The sequence below is a fragment of the Leucopleurus acutus genome (genome assembly GCF_964270905.1).
Source record: "Leucopleurus acutus genome assembly, chromosome: 11".
NCBI lineage: Eukaryota > Metazoa > Chordata > Mammalia > Artiodactyla > Delphinidae > Leucopleurus > Leucopleurus acutus.
The window spans coordinates 49,787,686-49,805,912 of NC_139152.1; the positions used below are offsets into that span (position 1 = coordinate 49,787,686).

The 18,227-nt window shown below is 37.4% G+C and overlaps 1 protein-coding gene across 1 annotated transcript in view; it reads right to left on the reverse strand.

Moving 5' to 3' along the window:
- Nucleotides 1–3,182: 3,182 nt before the first annotated feature.
- Nucleotides 3,183–18,227, reverse strand: part of TAFA2 (TAFA chemokine like family member 2) — a gene marked incomplete at both ends in the record, with an annotated part of 105,713 nt that continues 90,668 nt past the window's right edge. Inside the window, 2 exons of the mRNA XM_082849443.1 lie at nt 3,183–3,352; nt 4,583–4,735. Of these exons, the coding sequence (XP_082705569.1) occupies nt 3,183–3,352; nt 4,583–4,735 (323 nt within the window). The remainder of the gene's footprint in view (nt 3,353–4,582; nt 4,736–18,227) is intronic.

The following is an 18,227-nucleotide window of genomic DNA, read 5'->3' on the forward strand; positions in this document are numbered from 1 at the left end:
CACCCTCCTTTCTCTGCAGACTAAATGTTTGGGGTTTTGAAGAGCGTGTATGCAAATATTGCTGTTCTAACAAAGGCTGTCTATTCTTTGCCTTTTCCCCTTGTTAGGACAATTAGAAAATAGGTTATGACAATAAGCTTCCTGAATTTAGTACAAAGACAGAGGAGGATATAATTAGCATTTATGGGAAGTACAATGTAAGTTCCAAATTAGTCTTAAATGAGAAATTCACCCAGCCCCTGATCTGTAGTCAACTCTGGAAAGTACCATGCATCTCTGCTGAGGCCAAGCAAGCCTCATTGATGTTTTTGGCTGACTGCTTTTTTTCTAACATTAAATTTACCAGAGCACTCCAGATTGGATACGGGCAGTTATGAAGGAGGATGTACATTACTGCAAATTTTAATCATTTCTCGAGCCACTTTGCTTACAGTGATAATCCCATAAGACCAACATACCTTGCATAAGGAACCCAAATGACTTTTTGCTGAGAGCAGCTCTTCAGTTACTTTTATAGCCTATTCCTGCTTAACTTCTAGACTTTCCCATTTGTGGCTAGGACCTGCCAAACCAGGGCTTCAGTGGCTTCTTGGCTCACCACAGCCATGGCTACCTTATTCAAGACCAGCAAGTGGATAGTAACACCAGTGATTAAAATAATGATCAGATTTCTTTTCAATAATATTGCTGCTGTTTATGTAGGGCAGAACCTACCTCTACCCAACACTTCCACTGTGGGCAAAGTAATGTCGTGCCAGAACTATTTCAAGAATTTATCTCATCTCCAATACTTTTTGGACTATTTCAAAGGAGATGGCAGAACACTAATAACATGATGACCTTGACAACTTTGCTTCTTTGGGGCCTCAGGGAAATTCACCTAATTGTTTTGTGAGCCAAACTAATATTCGTAATTGAACATCATTTTGCCCAGGCATTTGAAATGCCATGACGTTCCTTTAGTTGAAAATGTCCAAGTAGCTTCATTTTCACCAGCAATCTTTTTACTTGTGAAGGAAAAAGTAACAATAATTTACTTTGATTGTACTGAAGAAGCTCCTTCTCTCAAGCCCTCTTATCTTCTCTTATATATAATGATTTTTCCTTTTTAAATGAGAATCATAGACTCTCAGGGTTGGAAGGAATTTTTAAGATAATTTAATACAAACACCCACTATTGCATGAATCCTCTCTACAGTATCTTCAGTGAGGTCTTCCATTAACAGCTGTTCTCCAGGGCAAAGGAGATGAAGGAAAAATAGAAAGGGCAATCCACTATACGTTATATGAATTTATAAATAAAACAAACTAGAGGATCTAGATGTGGTCTTCCCTACTCACAAGTTCTCAGTCTTTCATCTATCTTGTTTAATTACATTATGAAGAATTTGTGAAGCAGAGACTCAATTTTACGTTTGAACTATTGAGAATATGGCCCAACAGGGAGTGAAGCAACACTTCTAAAACAATTTATTATGAGAATTTAGATCACATGTTTCTGACCTTTTCATTTCAATGATCCAAAAAGCTAAAAATATTTTTAAAGGTCTACTTTATATGAACAGAATTATAGGAAACTTTCATCACTATTACTTAAGGATAAGTTAAATGATCTAGTATAAACTACAGGTTAAGAGATTAGGTTCTGGAATGAAAATATACAGTTTGATCCGTAACTTCCCATTAATTAGCTATATGACCTTGGGAAGTCACTTAACATTTTAAAGCTTTGGTTTACTCAGCTGTAAAAGGAGATAATAATATTACCTGTTTCACTGGGCTATTAAGAGGATTAAATGAGCTAATTCACATGAAGCACATTGTTCAGTATATGGCATATGTTTTAAGTATCTAATAAGTGTTAGCTTCCTCATACCCACTGATGTAATAGAAACATAGAATTTAGATGTAGAGAACTCACTATTTAAAAAAAAAAATTGTTTCAGAATCTTAAATCTCCAGGCATTTACATGAGTGTTATTTTAGACTAAGGATTAATAGTGTTAGGAAAAAATTTTTCATGCTATAAATAGCTTATAAGGAAATTTTACATTGCCAGAATGGTTTTAACAAATCAATATGGATTATATCATGTGCTAACTGAATAATACAATTATTCTAATTAACGGGTCATGCACTCCACAGATTCTGGAAGAGTGTCAGCCTTTAACTGATGAGTCTAGAGTCATGAAATCATTTGACAAAATATAAAGTTATTATTTATTAGAAACTTGGTTACTTCTCTGTATGTCTGAATAGTCAATGCACTGAAGAGATTACTCAACATTATATATCTGATGGGATTTTAAAATAATCCTCTTGAATATGTCCACACAAGGTTTAAAAAAAAAAAAACTGCTATTGTTAATCAATACTGTAAATTACAGTCTCTAGTTTTATGTTACACTTTATTAAATAAAATATCCCCTTTTTATAAAACATTATTCTGTTCTAGCCCCCAGTTATCCAGTTCTAAACAGTAGTCAGCTTTCCCCTTAGGGCAAAAAGCAAAATAAGACAAAACTTTCATTTGCTGATTCCACAAAGAATTTAAATTCTGCCAGTCCAGAATATCCATGGAGGTAATTAGAAAATGAAAGAATAAAGCTATTTTTCACTTCTCTCCTACCCCCCAGAAATCAGTCATTGCAAGCTGAAATACCTCACTGTCTGAAGAGCATTCCTTTTATATTGACCCTGAGATTTGAAAACTCCTCTTGATAACTCATTACAATGATTACAAACTTAACCATTAGAAAACTATTTATTGATCCAGAAATCAGGGAGGTCAAAATAATTACTCTCATAAAAATGAAAGACTATTAACTGGGAAATGTTTGTTGAGTCATATATAAATTCTCTTTTTTTCAGAATTTATTCAGATCACTATCCATCAGAAGAATGAGGGATTGGGGTCACCTTCCCAGCATTTAACACGCATCCTTGGGGCGGGGGCGTTCACGTTTTTGTCAGTATCTCATGAAGGAACAAAGAGTATTTAATTATTAGGTAATATGACAGTTGATGGCAATCTACAGAAGATGTTATTCTGGGTGAAATAAAGATGTGCTATGAAAAAACGAAGCAGGGAGAAAATGGGAGAAAAATGTACTATGGAAAACTATTACCTCTCATCCTACAACCACCACTTAAAGATGTCACTGCACGTGCTCCGTGCTCTATTAATTGAGAGACTTTTTGCTTTCACAGGCTGGCTGTCCACTTACCCTAGTTGTTTTCACTTTATTCCCGGAGGAACAGCTCCATCCTTTCCGATCTGGAAGAACTTTACATTCTTCTCCCTCAAGACATGGTTGCATATGGCACCACCATTTCTGTTCCACTATTGAAGCTACAGGAGATAGAAAAATCAATTTAATATTTTCTGTTTGGGCTTGTTAATTCTTTGGGTGCACATTTAAAGAGGAACAACAGCCACATATTTTTCCCACCACTGGGATGATTAGATTTTGAAGGATGCTTTTTTTTTTCTTTTTTTTTTGGTCCAAAGGGAATAAATCTTTCTAGATTTTTTGACTAAAAATATTTTTTTAATTTTTATTTTACTGTGGTAAGAATACTTAAAATTTTAAGATGGTAGATCTCATGTTAAGTGTATAATACAGTATTGTTAATGATAGGCACATTTTTAAAGGATATTTCATGCAACAATAACATATTCATGGACAGTAACATATTGGAAAGAATTTGGACAATAACATATTGTCCATGAGTATGTTATGGACTTCATGGACTTCATGGACAATAACATATTGGAAAGAAACTACGTGGATACATGCATGTGCTGATTTACATAAACATATAAGAAAGTGAGTCCATGACCAGAGTCAATATTTTAGAATCAATGTAGTATTTTCCACAAGTAGGCTAAAATCAGGAAGGCATTCAAATGAACACAATCTTTTTTTACTGTGGGCAGTAACTATCGTCACAAGGAGTGCACCATGAAAATATGAGCACTTAACACATTATTATTTATGATAACATCAATTATATAGACCCACATAAATGTTTATATCCTTTGTAATTAGGTGAATCCTCCAAGAAAGAAATTAATATTTTGATAAATCTCTATAAAAATATTTCATGTGAATTCTATCCACAGCTAAACGTTCACTCATCTGTTCAGTGTTTATTTTTTCATTGTTAAGAACCAGCCATGTGTTTAGGTACCCACACTATTTAATCACCTATTTTCATTTTTCCTTCGCCAAATAATTTATACACACACACACACACACACACACACACACACACACACACACACACACACACGCTCGCCCTCCACTGGCAAATCAATATTTCATGGCATCAAAGTAAGAGGCACATGGACTTACTGGAACCTCATTATAATGCCTTTTGCTACAAAACTGCATAAGATCTTAGACCATCTTCCAATAGATTTTAGATTTCAAAACGCTCTTCAAGTGACCTTGTACCAACCACATGGTTGATGGTGCGGTCCCCCAAGATTAACCCCAGTCATCAGCATCACAGTGGGATTCCAGTTCTAAGCAGTCCTCGTCTACCCTATCCCAAAGAGCAATGGAAGAAGCCTCACCATCCACACAAGATGGAGCAGCTCGTGTGGTACCTGCCACCTGCCCAGGGAAGCAGGAGCACTTGACTGTTTGTGACCGTTCTTCTATCTTGTTCTTATTACAACATCTGTGGAGTGCCACCACCTCGCAAGTGCCCGTTTTAACATGGTGAGCTGCACAAACAAAAACAAAAGTTGAGATAACATTGAGAAAGCTTGGATACTCCCCCCTCTTTTTAATTAGAAGCACATTAAATATAGCTCTATAAAGGATCCACCATGCATGAAACTAGAAATACAATGATGCTGACTCCATAATGCAGATTTGATCTCTTTGTTAAATGTGGTAGGACCATTTCTGTCAGTAAATGCTTGGTGAAGCAGGAACAATTAGTGACTAGATTAGAATGAGCTGTTAGAGCAGTCTGAAATATAGAGGCAATGTGTGGTATCATCAAAAACATATTTATTTGCATATGACTTTTTTTACACCTTTTTGTTCAACGTGTTGATCAAAGTAAGGGAACCCCCGGACAAGGTGCCCTGTACTAGGGCTGAGACAAACCTTATTCTCAAAGTAGGTGGGTTGATAAAGGTTATATTCTTCATCTAGGGGTGAGTGTAAGGGCCAGGAAGGGAAATTCTTTTCAGAAATCGGGAGGCAGAGGGTGGGAACCCACTTCCTCAGGATTCTTCTGCTCAACTTCCCTGGAAATGAACTAATTGGGTGATTTTTGAAATTGCTGCCATTTTCCTGAACGTTCCATCCAGTCTCAGGGATGGCTGCGGCATGGAGCCAACAGTATTTCCCGCACCTCCTGGGGGGGCTGGCCCCACCCCTCAGCCAGGGCAAGGGCTCCAGGAGCTCCCTTGCCCCCCCACCTTGCACCCTGGTTCTAAGTTTACGAAGTGTTTTCCTCGTTCCTTTAAGTCCTCTTCCCTGCCTCTGACATTCCCTCCCTCCCTCCCACCTGCAGGGTTGAGATCAGAGGGTGGTGATGGTAAAGGGACCCGACAATGACATGACCCTCCTGTCTCAGGTCAGGGGAGAGAGCTCGGTGGCCTCCCCTCGCCCTCATGTTTACATTTGTAGTCTGAAGCACTTTAAGTTACGTGGGGTTTTTGTTTGTTTGTTTGTTTGTCTGTTCCTGTAACTTATTCTCCAACTACTGCTTCCAACTGAAATAAGACTATTAAATGCCTGTTCAGGAGGGAAAAAAAAAAAAATCATTCCTTTCCATTTTGCCTGAGGGAACAGCTGCCACCGAATGACAACCACCACAGCCAGAACGTGGATGGATTTATATCTAGCCTGGAAAAACCCAGTGCACTAAGCTGTGAGGCTCCATCACCCATCTTCTTAACCTCACAGTGAGGCTACTGAACTGTTTGGGTGATTGAAATTTTTGGACCTCACTTATCACATTAGGATAGGGTTCGAGTTTGCCTTCATTGTGTTTTCTACCCAGCATCTCTTCTTCAAAGTATTAACCCTCCTGTGAAATGATCAAGCAAAATTTCCATCTGCTAAAGATAAAACCAGCTTAAAATCAAACATCTGTTGAAATGTTATGCTTTCAGAAATGTAAGAACGTGACTGATATAAAAACAGATTTAAATAGAAAAGTAGGACATAGGAAGTTGTTTAATGTTATAAAGTATACTGAGATCATTTTGTAAATGAGATGAGTACATCATGCATTCATATCAATCTTCCCCTCAGAGATGAGGAACCACTAGGCAGTAACTCAGGTTAGATTGCTTGGATTTTTCTTCTAAGAGAGACCAAACCGCATGGATTTTCCACCTCACCCCCCATGTGAAACAGAGAAACTCAGGTGTAACATACAGCTTTGACACATAATCCTCAAAAGAATGTTAAGAGGCAGATACCATTTCCAACGTCACAAAGATTTTTCTGTCATGGTAGATACAAATGGGGATTTCTCCATGTGATTCAAACACAAGGCTATCAAACAAAAGCTAAAAACTTGAAAGCCAGATTTCTGTTCCTTGTGCTCTAGAAAATGTTTTCTTAGCTAAGGATGATTCAGTTTGTTTTAATTTATTGAATGCTTTATGTAATATTATATGAGTCAAAATACTGCTTTCTACACTGAACCTCACTTAGTCACATTTTGAGTCAATACCACATATCAGGCATGGTTCTGAGTAATGGGGATGCAACAATGTGTAAGATGGACATAGACCTGCCCTTAAAGAGCTCATATTCCTGTGGAGAAAACAAATAATAATTAGGTACTAACGATTAAGTAAGACAATATTAGATTTTCTAGCTCCTTGAAAGAAATGCAGTAGGGTAATATGATTGAGAGTAATCAAACATGGAGGGAAGGCAGATTTTTGTGAGTCTCAGGGAAAAACTCTCTGAGGAGGTAACCTGAATAATGGCCTGAATGATGAGAAGAAAGCCTCCATGATGAAAAGCTAAGAAAGGAGGAACTTTCCAAAGAGAAGGAGCAGAAAATGACAAGGTTCTGAAATGGGGAAACGTGTGGTGTGTTCCCAGGACAGCAAGATGGCCAGTGTGGATATACTGTGGCTGAACAGCTGAGAGGCTGAGGACAATATGTCAGAAACGTAGGAAGATGGTGTAGGGGCGGGTGCCATGGTAAAGAGATTGGATTTTATTCTCGTTGCAAGGGAAAGCCTTTGGGTGGAAATGCTGTCATCTCATTAATGCTTTAGAAGTTTGCTCAAGCTGCTCTTTAGAGAATGGACTTGAAGAAAGCAAGAGTGAAAGCAGGGAGACCAGTCGTGAAGGGGTTGCAGGAGTTCAGGAGGTGAAGGATGGGACACAGACTAGACTAAGGGTTGGGAAGAAGTACCAGATGCGGCATATTTCAGAGTAGAGTTGGTTTGACTTGCTAATGGATTGAGTATGAGCTGTGAGGGGAAGAGGAATTAAGGATTACTCCTAAGCTTGTCCTGAGGAATTAGAATTTGGTGGTTCTGGAAGACAGAGGAGGCCTGGGAAAGGGGAGTTTGGCAAAAGTTGGGTTGGGTCGAAATTACTGTAGTTCTGTTTTGTCTGTGTTAAGTCTGAGATTCTTATAAGACACAGGAGTAGAGATGTAAATCAGGCAGCAACATTTATAAAATGGAGCTTAGGGAAGAGATCTAGACTGCAGATACACACTTAAGAGATCTAGGTTGATAGGTGATATTTAAAGCCATAGACTGGACTAAATTACCATGGAAAGGCTACTGCTACCGATAGAGAAGTAGGGAAGGAATAGTCCAGAACCTAAATCTGGAAGAAGGGAGACAGTAGAAAAAACTGATACGGAGCAGAACATGAGGTAAGAGAAAAAGAACATGAGATAAAGGCATGGAAAACCAAAGAATAAAATGTTTCAAGAAAGAGGGATTGGTCAGTTATGTCAAACGTTGCTGAAAGGTTTAATAAATGAAGTGAAATAATTGTCTCCTAAAAAAATAATATGATGCAGCAGTTAAAACAGAGCCTCCAAAACCACAGTAGCTAGGTTCAAATCTAAGCTTCTTCAAACAGCATTGTAACCTTGGGCACATCATCAAATATCTCTGATTAGTATTTTTTCATATCTAAAAGAGGGACATTAATAGCACCGTCTTCATATGGTTGATTTGGGGATTAAATGAGTTAATATGTATAAAGTATTTAGAACACTCCCGGCCTCATAGCAGGTACTCTGTGTTAGCTATTATTAGCACTTGATCTAGATAAAAATCATTTTAATGGCATGATGAAGATAAAAGCATGATTATAGTAAGTTTATTAGAGAATGAGATGCAAAACTGCAGATAATTATAAAAATTTCTTTCAAGGAGTTTTTCTGTGAAGGGAAGAAGGAGATGAAGTAATAGTTGGAATGAAGCAAAGGTTTAGGGAAATTTTTTCAATGGATGCCATAAAAGCATGCTTGCTTGCTGGAGAAATCTGAGAAAAAGAAAATGACAATATAGGAGAGAAGGTGGATAATTAAAAAAAGAATGTCCTTAAAGGGAAATAAGGAATTGAGATTGAGGGCACCTAGGGGGTTGGCATTAGATTCATGTGGGGACATTTAATCCTAAGAGTGAAGGTGAGATATGTGAATACAGAGTCAGGTAGGTGTGAGCGGATTAGTTGGTGAGAAGATGAAGTTTCATATCTGATTTTATCTCATTTTGCTATGAAATATGAGAGATGTTTGAGAAGAAAAAAAGAATATGAAATATATATTTCAAAGAGGAAGAATAAATTTACTGGGAAAGAGTAGTAGGACTGCCCGGCAGGGAGTTGGCCGATACACCCAGTAAACTGTAGAGGACACAGTGGAATGAATGAAGGGGTGGGATTACAGAACAAAATGGAAACAAACGTCTGTGTGATGATAGATTATTTGGGATGCTTGGAGCTCTGATAGCAATTTAGGGAAACAGAGATGTAAGTCATGATGAGATGTGTCCTGCAAGTCTTTGAATGGAAGCCAGTTTAGAGAACAAGAGATTATTAGGGTTTCTTCAGAGAGTGATGCTAGCAGGCAGAGGACCGAGCTGAGACAGCTTCAGGAAGAGCTGGATAGTGGCTGGGCTCTCTTTTCCACAGAACTGCAGCAGCCAGGAGCACACAGTGAGGTTCCACTAGTCTCTATCCTGAGAAAAGAGGCAGGCACCATTTCAGCATCATCCACCAGGGCCATTTTATCATCTTTGTTACAAGGAAATTTTTATCATATGTTGGAAAAGAATTGACAGGTGAAAAATTTGCACCTGGTTTTCCCTTCCCAATGCCAATGTCAAAATTCATTTCTACTTTTCCTGACAAGGAAAACTGTACTTCTCCACCCCGTTAATTAAATCTAGATGTGGTGATGTGACTTGCTTTGGCCAATGAAATGAAAGCTAAACTTACGAGCAAAAGCAAAGGATATCAGTCTGTGTGGACATTTTAATAGCTAGTGTCATTCACCAGATTTCTCCCACCAGCAAGAGCAACTAATTATATTCTTGATAGTAGAGACTATATCAGCCTGAGTCCCCAAGAGACATGAAACAGAGTCCCCGCCAACCATATGGACATACGAGTGAGAAACCTTAAAGTGTTATAAGCCTCTAAAATTTGGTGGTTTTTTGCTACTGTCACAAAACTTAGCCTACCCTGACTACACAGTAGTACTTTCCATTGCTTCCTAGGTTGTGCAGTAGGATATATATTGTCAAATGTGTTAGTTGAAGGATAAGTCAGTGAAACATGATATCTCAAAAACCTGGATCATTCTAGCTTATTGAGTCAATGCAGAACAAACAGAAACAAGAAAATGTTGTTCAGATATTTATATAATTCAAAGGGTTGTAAAGAGTCATTTTACAATTGGATAATTATGTTGGCTAAGTTCAGTATGTCAGAGCTCTGGTGAAGAAAGTGTGCTTATTTCTTCTTTGAGAAGAAAGGAGGTAAAATGATGCCCATATGGTGTAATGAAGAGAAGGATAAGGTAGGAGCTGCACTGGGAAGAAGAGAGGCATGTCCTCCCCCTTCAGAGAATATGGGACTAAATGTTAAGGAATTAATAACAAAGGTGACGCAGAAGAGCAAGCCTCACAGACCCAAGGCCTTTCTGCCCCGACCTTTCTCTTCATTGCCTGTGAATAAAATGCACAGACACACAGGTTGAGTTTCCTTGTGAGAAATAGGATTTTGTGAAAAGTCTCTATCAGACTTTGTCCTTCTTATTAAAATTGAAGTTGTAAAGCTTTCTGTGGGGGGATGAGAAGGGGATGATTAACCTTGTTAAAATAGAATAGATGATAGGTAGGTAGGTAGGTGGATGTGGGTGGATGGATGGATGGAAGGATGGATAATCCTGCACTCAAAGAGTCTTAAGGCATGGGTAGGGAGAATATTGACTGTTCAATATTTTTATATATGCCAGTATATATGGTAAGTAAAATGAGATATCTCAAAATAGGGACGTGAATCTTCTAGCAAAACTTAGTTCACCTAAGCATGGCATACATATACACACACAGTTTTCTTATTTGTCTGCTATATATCTTAACTTCTCATGTCAAATTCTTGTAGACAAAGGCTAAGTTTTCATGTAAACTGCTAGTATGTGGCATGTGTTTAATAAATGGTAAACAAGCAATTTAAGGAGGTAAACCTAATTCCTGTGGTTTTCCTTTAAAAGGTTAATGAGACTGTAAAAAATTCAAGCAGTTACTAGAATTCTCTACACGGAGTCAGACAGAGCTCATGATAAACTAATCTAATCAAATATTAGGGCTTTCCAAATTAACAAATTAGACTTCACAGACAATCAGCGTCATACTAAAATGATGCAAGACCCCCTGGAGAAGATTTAAATGAAAAAAGAAGGAACAATTTTCTTCATGTGACAATCCCCAAGTCACAAAAGATAAAACAAAAAGCCCCACACCTTTCCGCTATTTTCTCCTCCCTGAATGTGATGCATTAATACAAAATGTTGCCTCCTACATTTTTGTGAAATGACACTAGAGAACACATAGGTTTTAATTCTTATGAAAACAGGATTACCAAGTCTTGCCCCACTCTAATTGTTGCCTTTCAAGGTTATTACCTTCATATATCATTTCAACAATAGGATACTGCCCTACTGGTTCCCCAGAAACATGGCCTTAAGAGACTGCCTCTTAAATCATATCTTAAGATTCCTAAATGCTTTTGCAAAGCTATTATGACTGGAATACTCTAGAATGAAGTCTTATAAGGCATTTTAGCAAAATCTTTGTTTCTAACTGTTTTTTACCTTCTCCATAAGAAAAAAAAATCTGAAGAGCATTTGGTTTATATGTGTGCATAAATATTTTAAAATTATATATATACATACACATACCTATATAGACACATTTAATTATATACACATATATGTTTATATATATGTTAGTATGGTCACATTTTAGCCATTACCTGTGAACCAACTGTATACATAAATATGAAAAATGGGTTCACAGAATAGTATTTATGCAAATCATTTACCTTCAGTAGTGGTTGCTGGCCTTTGGTCAATAAGAGCACAAAGCTATGCATATCACATTCTAAATGTAAGAATAATCCATTCACTCTGGAAACAATTTAAGGAATAGTGGTATTTGCTAAGTAACAGCCATAGAATATTCACTGTATGCTATGCATTATTCCATTTTATCATCACAACAACCATTAAAGAGGAAACTATAATTATCCCCAATTTACAGATGAAGAAACTGAGCCAGAGAAATGGTAAGAAACTTGCCCAAAGTAAAACAGTAATAGAGAAAACCAGAGGTGAGAATTCAGACAGTTTGCTTTCAGAAACCATGATCTTCAACACTATCATATGACGCCTTTTCTACAGAGCTCCACGCACATGCAGTAGACTATAGTTCCAGGTGATGTGAAGGAAAGCAAGAAGTGTGTCACTGTTCCTACATGTGATGCTTGGTAGCCTAGAAAGGACATGGGCTCTGGAACTGAAATATCTCAGTGCAAGTCTACCCTAACCTATACTATACTTGAGTAAATGCTTAAGCCCATTCACCTTTCAAAGAACTGGTTTGTTCATCTCTAAGATAGCTCCATCGAGTCCTTATAAAGACCAAATGAGATAATGTATGTGAAACTGCTTTTAAATTGTATAGCATTACTTAAATGTTATTTTAATTTTAACTATTAATGTAATTAATGAATACCAAAATGATATAACATATAAATTTAAAAGATATAGTTGTTAGAGAAAGATCTATATTCTATAAAAGTTCTAATTTGATATTTAAAAAAATCTATGTGTGTATATATATATATATATATGTATACACACATAATTGTGTTGACATGAGATGCATGTAAAAAAAATTAATCTGACACAAGCTACAGAAGAGAGTAAATTCAGCGTCAAGCTGTGAATTTGTTCCTACTTGGTTTCCTCTCCATTAGATTTCAGTTCTTATTTGGATTCTGATTTGTCTCATTGACTCTGAAATTTTGTTTGTCTCCATACACTCCTATTTAATAGTTTTACCCAGCTTGACTAGCTCCCCAGAGTATGCATTACACCTTCTAAGCAGAAATAAAGCATCACCTACATGCACCAATAGGCATCTGAAGTGCAAGCTAGTTAGTGGATTCAGGTTGCTGTAAATCACTTTGAATGGAAAAAATGTGCTGAAACAAAAACTTGCTGAGACAGCCAATTTCTCACTTTAATTCATTAGACTGAAAAAATAGGGCACATTTTTAAACATTCATGATGAAGCAATCTAATTAAAAGAAATGGCCATTTAAAAAGTTCAATGAGGGCTTCCCTGGTGGCGCAGTGGTTAAGAATCCGCCTACCAGTGCAGGGGACACGGGTTCGAGCCCTGGCCTGGGAAGATCCCACATGCCACGGAGCAACTAAGCCCGTGTGCCACAACTACAGAAACTGCGCTCTAGAGCCCGCGTGCCACAACTACTGAAGCCCGCGTGCCTAGAGCCCGTGCTCCGCAACAAGAGACACTGCAATGAGAAGTCCACGCACAACGAAGAGTAGCCCCTGCTTGCCACAACTAGAGAAAGTCCGCGCGCAGCAACAAAGACCCAGCGCAGCCATAAATAAATAAAGTTATAAAAAAAAAAAAAGTTCAATGAAATTTCAAAAGTTCACATAATTTATGAAGTCAGGATGATTGGGGAGGAAATAACCAAATGTCAATGACATTTTTACAGAGCTTGTTTTCTAAAACTGCTCTAGTTTCATATGGAAAAAATAAAATTATTGGGGAAAAACAGATTGCCACAAAGGATAATAATCCTAATAACAGTACGGTCTCTGTTAACAGAAGCAAACTCTCAACCAGAGGATGTACCACAGTCTATTTTAAGAGAAAGAGGCAGAATAGAAGAAGAAGATTCATTCTTGGGGGAATTTTAGATTCACTGCCCCTCAGCTCAATCATGAACATCTTCTATATCCACGTTTTAAATGAGAAGTGATGTTGAGGAAGGCAAACCTCAAAGAATATTGGTCTCTTTATAAACTGTCCAACAACTTCTGCTGGTAAGGTCTGCTCTGAAAAAGAGGAACTGGTCCAATCAAATCCATTTCTCTAGAAATTTGAACTAAAAGTCACAGAATTGTCCCATGGAAATGGGCACTTGAGTCCAAAGGTCATTTGGCATCAGGAGTCAGGTAACCTGTGGAGAGCTTTGTGAGAGCCTCACTGTGTTGAGACATGGGGACACACAGGAGTGGGAAAAAAGCACAGGTGCAAAGGTAAGAGATAAAGAAGTAGGTAGTTCCACCACCTGCCTTGGTGTCTCCCTCTCCTGAGGTCTTCCTGAACTTTTTCCTCAATTCCTGAAATATTTTATAGAATAGGTTTCAGTGAGCCCCTTTTTTCCTGACGTAATTTGATGATGTCTCTGTTCTTTGAACCAAAAATAATATACTGACTAGGATATTTCCTTTTTTTTAGATAAAGTTAAAATTAACAAAAGCTAATTATCAATCAGAACTATTGTACAGCACAGGGAACTATATTCAATATCCTGGAATAAACCATAATGGAAAAGAATATGAAAAAGAACATATATATATGTGTGTGTGTGTATATGTGTATACACACACACACACACACACACACACACACACATCTGAGTCACTTTGCTGTATGCTAGAAACTAACACAACACTGTAAATCAACTAGACTTCAATTTAAAAAAAAAGAAGTATTTTCTACTCCCACTTTTAAGAGCAAAAGACAAGTTTCCACCTTCAAAGTAGGATCCAGGAAATTCACCATTCAACAGTCTCACTTCCCATATTTACCTCATAGTGAAAGTTGATATTTCAAAAGATAACCAACTCCAATTACTACGAGGGGAAAATGGTCCATAATATTCTTTTAAATGTTTCTAAAGGCAAACGTTTAAAAGTAGATTTCCTGCTTAATCCCAAATTGTACCCCCAAAATGTGAAGAATCAGAACATCCCCAATTCCTAAACACTATGAGAGTCACACTGTTCTTTTATGACTAATAATATTTCTGTAATTGCTCCTAGGAAGGAGAGCAGGCAGCCCAAGAGCTTCTTCAGGGAAATGATAGAGTGAGCAGCGAGAGCAGTGAAAAGAAAGATGGGATGTTGTCCCTGAAGAGTGAAATGTTGAGTAAGTCCCTGAGTCTCTATCCTCGTCTGCAAAATGAGGAAATCAGACTAGTTTGAGAGATAATTTAAAGGTTCCTTCCATTTCTAAAGTGTTATGAGTTTATGAAATGATTAAGTTTCATTACAATGGGTACAATATATGAGACCTATCAGAAAATGAAAGTCGAAGTAAAATGTATTGTTTTAATTGCTTCAAACTGACAAATTAACCTCACTAAGTCACTGAACTTAATGAGAAACTGAGAAGAGAGTTTATGAAATTTATATTTTGGATTTATTTCTTACCTGTATGAAGCCACAAATCTTAACTACACAGTGTAATATTCACTATAAAGTCAACCTGTATCCTCACGTTGCTTTATGTACAAAATAGTTTGATTACTGTTGATTCCATGAGAGCAATCAAGTCCAAAAGGTAATATGTAACACGGTGGTTTGGGTGAGGAGACTGAAGTCAGATGGTCCAGGTTCAAGTCCCACCTCTAAAAGAGAGTATCTACCTATTCACCAAGCCTCCTTTTCCTTTCCTCCTGGGCACACAACTAGACTACATTTTCCAGTCTCCCTTGCATGTAACACATGGAAGAGGGGCAGAAATGAGTTATACTTCTTCAAGACCAGGCCTACAAAAAACCTCCCACTCTATCAGCCACTCTCTCTTCCCCTTCCAGATAGATGTCAGTGCCAAAGGTGATCCTGAAGAGTCACCATCAGCCTGGGCCCCTGAATGACTGTGTAGAGGAGAGATCTCCCCCCCGATACTAACTGGATTCACACGCACAAGGAATAAACTTAGGCTACGTTAAACCAATAGGATTGAGTGTTATACCTGTTACAATAGCCAGTATTAATTAATATGCAATAATATTCCTAGTAATGGACCTAGGAAGGAGTTGGGTACAATCCAAGTGCTTCATGAGAAAAATTACACAGAGAATAAAAAGAGCAGTGCTATAGTCTGAATGTTTGTGTCCTCCCAGAATTCATATGTTGAAAACCTAATACCCAAGGTGATAGCATTAAGAGGTAGGAACTTTGGGACCTTTGGAAGGTGATTAGATTTGGTGCTCTTATAAAAGAGAGCCCTGAGAGCGAATTTACCCTTTCTGCAATGTGAGGATACAACATGAAGTCTGAAACCCGGAAGGGGGCCCTCACTCTACCGTGCTGGCACCCTGATCTCAGACTTCCACCCTCCGGGACTGTGAGAAATAAATTTCTGTTGTTTTTAGGCCACCCACTCTTTGGTATTTTGTTATAGCAGCCCACGTGGACTAAGACATGCAGAAGATAAAAGATGTGATTTGAAAACATTAAGCCTCAGCTCCTCATCTGTAAAATGGGAATTGCATTATCATCTACCATAAAGGGTTATAATGAGGATCAACTGAGTCAACACTCATAACGATATATGATAAAGGGTAAATGTTAGCTATAATTATTATGGAGGCCTTAAATCCTTAAATCTATTTATATACAATGTGAATATCTAAAAGAGAATCAATTGATTTTTAGAGACTTCAAGTCTAATAAAGTTCTACTTGGCCATTTTACAAAAAAGAAATTGATGGTTAGAAAACATAATCCTAATTCAAGATCATAGATTAGTACTCAGCTCTCTTAATTTTAGTTCAATGTCACTTCCATTACCAACTCCCCACATCTCTTTGCTCACCAAATTCCTCTCATTTTGCCCCTTTTACACCTTAATTCCTCTCCCTCCTCTACGACCTCACTTCTACTGTCCTAGCCTAGGCATCCTTAGCATCTTTTCCTTGAAGAATCACGAGGGTCCCTATTTGCTAGATGGTTCCCTTACACACATAAACACACACATGCTACCATAGTAGGTCTTTCTAAAATAAAGCCTAGGGTATAAAAGTATCCTTGGCTCGTTGTTTTTCATAGGATAAATTCAAAACTCTTGGGCATAGCACACGTATCCTTACATCAGGCCAACTCTGATTTCTCCAGCCTCACTTTCCTGGGCACTCCTGCTGCAACCTATGCGGAAGTTATAGAAACTATTTTTATAATTTTATTATATCATTGCTCAGCACCTTTCACTCTTTCTTGAGTGCTGGCCCCACTTTTTACTCCACGGGAACACCTAACCCATCTTTAAAGTTCAGAACACTGTAACACCTACTCAATGAAGATTTAATCAACCCTTCAGGTAGACTGGACTGCTCTGTCCTCTAACATTTCCTTACTTATTTTGCCACACTTGTGACAGTTTTCTATATTTACTTTTATATCTCTCTTTCCCTCTACTAAATTGTGAGGCCCAAACTCATGATTATTCATCTCCGAATCCCCAGCTTGAGGCACAGTTTGAGATCCATAATAGAAAAATCAATATGCTTGATGAATAAATGCATACATAAATGGTTTACTACAAGAGTTCTCAAGAGAGGAAAAACAGTAAATTTAATCATTTTTTCAAGTCTAGGCTTAGATGAACTTATTAGAATTGTAAAAACATTTGACCTTGCTATTTTGTGGATATGTGTTTAATTTGCTCTGTTGGAGAACCAAGTAGAGTTTCAAGAAGAGAGCCCTGGATTGGGAGGTCAGAAGCCCTAAATTCTATTTCCAGAACTACCACAAATTGACTATTTAATTTTGCGTAATTCAGTTAACTATCTCTCTAAATCACAATTTATCATCCATAAAATAAGGAAGTTGGCCATATATGATAGAACATTTAATACCGTGTATTAAAGAAAAAAATGTAATGTCAGCTAAAAGCATTTCAACCAGTAGCATTTGTACATAATAGAAGAAACTTCCAACATAATCAGTGAAAACCTGTTCATCAGAGAAGCAGTGGGATATTGTACTCTGACCCTGGAGACCTTGACTTTGGTCCCAAATTGGTCAGGACAACTCTTTGAAAAATCACTTTACTTATTTGGACTTCAGTTTCCTCAACTACAAAATTAGAAGGATCTCTAAGTTTCTTTTCCACTCTGAAAATATATTATAAGCCACATACAAATCTAGATAGATAGAGGCATTAAGTAATTTAATTTTAAAAAATGATTATCTACTGAGAGAAGGATGAACTTCTATTTCCTGTATCTAATTTTGCAGAGTCATAATCCCATACCCTTCAATATACTAAGAGGTTTTCTACATCTGAAGTATTTTTTGAAGCCAGCAAGATATCTATAAACAGAAGAAATTGGTATTATTCAAGAATGAACAAAATCTTTGCCTTCCAACCAAATCTTCTCTCACACATGGAAGGTTTGCTTTGTTCCCAGTGATTGACATAAAAAGCAAATTTAGGTTATCTTTCCTCAACACTTCAGTAATTTCAATATGGAACATCCAGGTTCTGAGTGTCACTCTAGATCAAAAGGATATAACTCCTAAGTCGAATTTTTAAGGAAAACTACATAAGCCTTTAAAAAAAGTTTTCAGATGCTAGTAGCTCTTTGAGAAACTATATTCTGTACTCCCTAGTCACTGGGTAAGAATTTTACACCGACATATCAATTTAA